Source organism: Glossina fuscipes, unplaced genomic scaffold (genome assembly GCF_014805625.2).
Source record: "Glossina fuscipes isolate IAEA_lab_2018 unplaced genomic scaffold, Yale_Gfus_2 1, whole genome shotgun sequence".
NCBI lineage: Eukaryota > Metazoa > Arthropoda > Insecta > Diptera > Glossinidae > Glossina > Glossina fuscipes.
In genome coordinates this window covers 35,475,881-35,480,281 of record NW_023998415.1, presented here as the reverse complement: position 1 = coordinate 35,480,281, position 4,401 = coordinate 35,475,881, and the positions used below count along the sequence as shown (strand labels likewise).

Below are 4,401 nucleotides of genomic sequence, written 5' to 3'. Positions count from 1 at the left end.
CTGATAGGGGATGTGCTGGTTCAGCTTTTTAATCGCCATCCCTGAAGAACTGAGAGACGTTTTTTTTTATTTATTTTTTTTGTACTCGCATACCAACCAGGGATGAACCAAGGCAGCTATGACACTGGCAACGTATCCGGTTCTTTTCTTCCAGCGCCCCGCGATATTAAAAGCGAACAGAAAGTGAAAGTCTAACGTCGTAAGAAAAGAAAATAAAACGGTAAGCGCGCAACAAAGTCAGGTCACCTCGCTGGTTCCTTTTCCTCGCCATAGCCCAGTTCTACACAAATTGCTGTACTTCTATCCAGAAAAGAGGAAACAATAAATCTAGGAAACTAAACACCATTCCCCCCGAAGGTCCTGATTATTTTTCTAAATTTTTTTGCAACGAATCCTGGATTGACTGAGTCATACCCCGCCTAAGGAAACTCGTTACAAAATATATATATAAAGATATAAATAGATATACATATAAGAATAAGAAAATTAAAAAAAATTAAGATTAACATAGTATTAATGTCTGTTTAAAAAAATTAAGCTAATGAGATGCTAAAGATATGAAAGAAAAAAATTGTACTTTTAAGGAATAAGCGTATATTCGTTCTCAATAATTCAACAGGTCTCTTTATAAAAAAGCCATCGATGCGAGATTAATGTGTATATGTTCTCAGTAATTTGTATAAAAATTCCATACAATTGAGAAAATAAAAATTGTTTACAATTGAGAATGTTTGAATAAATTTCTTTACATGTATTGTGGGACTTTAGAGAATAAGCGTATACAATTATCAAGAATTGCGCATGTATTGTGGGACTTTAAGGAATAAGCGTATATTCGTTCTCAATAATTTTACAGGACTTTGTAAAAAAGCCATTAAATTAAGCGTAGGTGCGTTTACACAAAGCTATAACAACAAAAGGTTTAGTTTTCTACTCAGTCTCGCACGAGTTCTTATGCGGTGAGGATGTGCTGACGGAAATATAGCAATATAGCAATGCATTGAGTAAAGGTGTGTGTGCATTTACACAGATAATGCTTCAACTGCAGTTGACAAGATTCTCATACAGTACCGCTCGAGTTAATAATATGAAGAAAGCGTTTTGTAAAGAGTTTTGAAAATATTTGAAAAGGCGACGATTATCGTTAAGAGTTTTTCTCGGAGATGGCAGGCAAGCGGATAGCTTAAATAAAGGCATGAATATGCTTAAGATTACTCTGCGAAAACAATAACTGCGCTTACTCAACTTAAAAAAGATTACAGAAATGGCTATAAAATGCGACAGCCGGGAAGGTGTGGTTACCATTTCACAGACAAGGGCAGAAGAAAAAAAAGAAAAACGAGAAGAAGTAAAAAATCTCAGCCTTTACAGAAGTTGTTGTATTGTTGTTTGTATTGTTATTTCTTCTTTTGTAACGACGTTCATAGCATTGTCAATCATACCAAACAATAAAACCGATTTGAGACCTTTTTCACACATTCATTGGTTTTGAGATAAATAGAACATTTGTAGCTTTTGACTAATGTCTCGTAAAAGCTTTCTAACTTAGATCAATGCAAAAAGCGATTCTGAATTGATCGGTATTATTGAAATTTAAAAAGGACTAGTAGAAGATCTTAAGCCTTTATTAAATGGTGCGAAAATTATTAGCGGTAAAAAACGCAAGTACGCTCTAGGCTGTTTAAGCGTAAATTTTCAGTTTTCATTTTATTATTCTTAGTTCAGTTCTTACGAATAAACGTATTAGGAAGTGGGCGGGATCTGATGGCTTGTGCGCAGACTGGATCCGGCAAAACTGCGGCCATTCTTATACCCATTATCAGTCAGTTGCTGAATGATAATGCTGAAGCATCGATTGGTAGGCCACACGCTTTGGTTGTGTCGCCTACACGCGAATTATCTATCCAGATATTCAATGAGGCACGTAAATTTGCTTTAGGTTCGTATTTAAATATACGTATCGTTTACGGGGGTACTTCGCCCAAATATCAAAGTGAAAATATGGTCAAGGGTCCATGCCACATATTAATTTCCAGTCCGGGCCGTTTAATGGATTTTGTAGAAAAATGTTTTATTACATTTGAGGATATACGTTTCGTGGTCCTCGATGAAGCTAATCGAATGTTAGACATGGGCTTCAAAGACGCTGTAGCCACGATAATGAATCACGCAACTATGCGAAGCATGGCCGGGGAATATTTGAATGAATATATATTTGTAGCTGTCGGCGTAGTAGGTGGTGCTTATTCCGATGTCACTCAGAATGTGTATGAGGTCGAAAAATTCCAGAAGAGAGCCAAACTCATGGCAAGTAACCGTTGCGATATAAAATGTTGAAGATTTTTAATTACTATTTGGCGATTTTTTCGAAACAGGAACTTTTAAAGGAGGACGCGAGCGGCACGATTGTCTTTGTGAAAACCAAACGAAGTGCCGACTTTTTAGCATCTTTATTGTCAGAAACAGAATATCCGACTACTTCGATTCACGGCGACCGTTTTCAATGGCAACGCGAAACTGCTTTGGCAGACTTTAAAGCAGAAAGAATGAAAGTGCTAATTGCGATCTCGGTAGCTACTCCTGGTCTTGATACCAAAAATATTAGACACGTAGTTAATTACGATATGCCATCGTCAATTGATGAATACGTTCGTCGTATCGGACGCACTGGTCGCGTGGGAAATAATGGCAAAGCTAGTAGTTTCTTTGATCCCCAGCATGACTCGGCTATTGCTGGCGAATTGGTAAAAATTCTAGAAGGTGCTGGCCAAGAAACGCCGCAGTTCTTAAAGAAATATAGTTGCGGTGGTGGCCATGACAATCGGGTTGGCCGTTTCGGTGGCAGGGATGTAAGGTGGGGAAAGTCGACAAAGCATCCTAAAAATATAGCAAAAAATCTCCCTTATAAAATTGTTGAGATGGGCGAAGCATGACGAGTGTTGCGTTGTTACTGAGCAGAATAGATCTTTTTTCTTGTACCGCAATTATTCCGCTCGTTTTCGTTATTTCGTTCTTTCGGTATTAATAAATTGATTTTAGAGTTTAAGTATTCCTCGGCTTAATTATTAACTAACAAAATGCTTTTGATATTAAAAAAAAAGTATGATTTTGACTGCTATGAATTTAAATTTGTGGGCACAATACATTACATAACATTCAACTTTATGGGTTGGAGAAAGTAGGTAATACTGGATTTTAACATAGTCGGTAACTCAATAGGTCGTAGAGGATTCCAATATAGATTCGCATACGATCTAGATCGTATTACCCACAGGAAAGAGAAGTCCTACGTTTCTCTAGTGAAAGTAAAAGTAACCAACGATGGTGACCCAGATTCCTAAGTACAAAGGGCAAGAATTGTTTCTAAATTAATTTTATCGAATCAAGGCCGTGCAACAAAGGCCTATTCCGGCATAGGTTTAATTAACCGCGTATAACGCATTTTGTGAATCAACAACATAGTCAGCAGTAGATATATAACCTTCTTGCAACCAAATTAATCCAACCGGACTGAAGGAGAGCACGATTCCAATATAAAAAGTAAGATTAGGGTAAGATCATGAATGTAAGAAAAGCAGCTGGCTTGTGGAAAGCCTGATTTCACGTGAAATTTATCTGAGGTCATAGAATGGAAAATAATTCTTATTATTGGCATGAACATGCTAAAGAAAGTCTAAATTTTTTTTTTTTGTGAACTCTACGTGAGATCGTAGTGGTCTATTTTGCTCAAGGAAACTCGATGTATATATTGGTATTAGAGAGTTGATTGTTCGTTTGAACACCAATGCTCAACTAACTCTATATGAGTGAAACACCGCCATACTTACCTGTACGGCCGGCTTTCTTTGGTTCTTCGGTTTTCTCGCTTGGAATTATTGGGGCATGATTTGAAAATAAGAAGACACTTTTTTGCCCCTATTATCGATAAAATTTAGTCTACTGAAATAGTGTTTGCAAAAAAAAAAAAAAAAAAAGAAAAGGCTTTTGTAAATAATACAGAAAGAATATTAAACAAAACGCATTTTTGTGAAGAGTCGGATTACTCCCATATATCATCTTTCATCTTTTACTTTTATTCACTTTGTCTTAGTTTTCTACACATAAATATACGAGAACATAAAAAATTGTCATTATTCTTTACAAAGCTTTTAATGTTTATCAAAACATAAACTAATAAATCATATATGTACTATTACTACACATACAAAACGCACATATACTTTCTTTTACATATGATTAATATCTTAAACAAAGTACAATTAATTATAGTAACGATTTACGTCTAAGTTGTATACAAAGATTTAGAACTTTACGCTTCTTCTCCCTATATTCAATATAACGGCAACAAAAAATTGAGAAAAAATGTATATATATATATTGTATGTAAAATGTATATATATA

General features: G+C 35.5%; 1 protein-coding gene across 1 annotated transcript; it reads left to right on the top strand.

Moving 5' to 3' along the window:
• The first annotated feature begins 1,746 nt into the window (after positions 1-1,746).
• LOC119644916 (ATP-dependent RNA helicase vasa-like) lies at positions 1,747-2,933 on the top strand. The gene is made up of 2 exons (XM_038044661.1): positions 1,747-2,307; positions 2,376-2,933. The coding sequence occupies exons 1-2, from the start codon at positions 1,765-1,767 to the stop codon at positions 2,931-2,933; spliced, it is 1,101 nt and encodes a 366-aa protein (XP_037900589.1). The 5' UTR covers positions 1,747-1,764.
• The last annotated feature ends 1,468 nt before the right edge of the window (positions 2,934-4,401 follow it).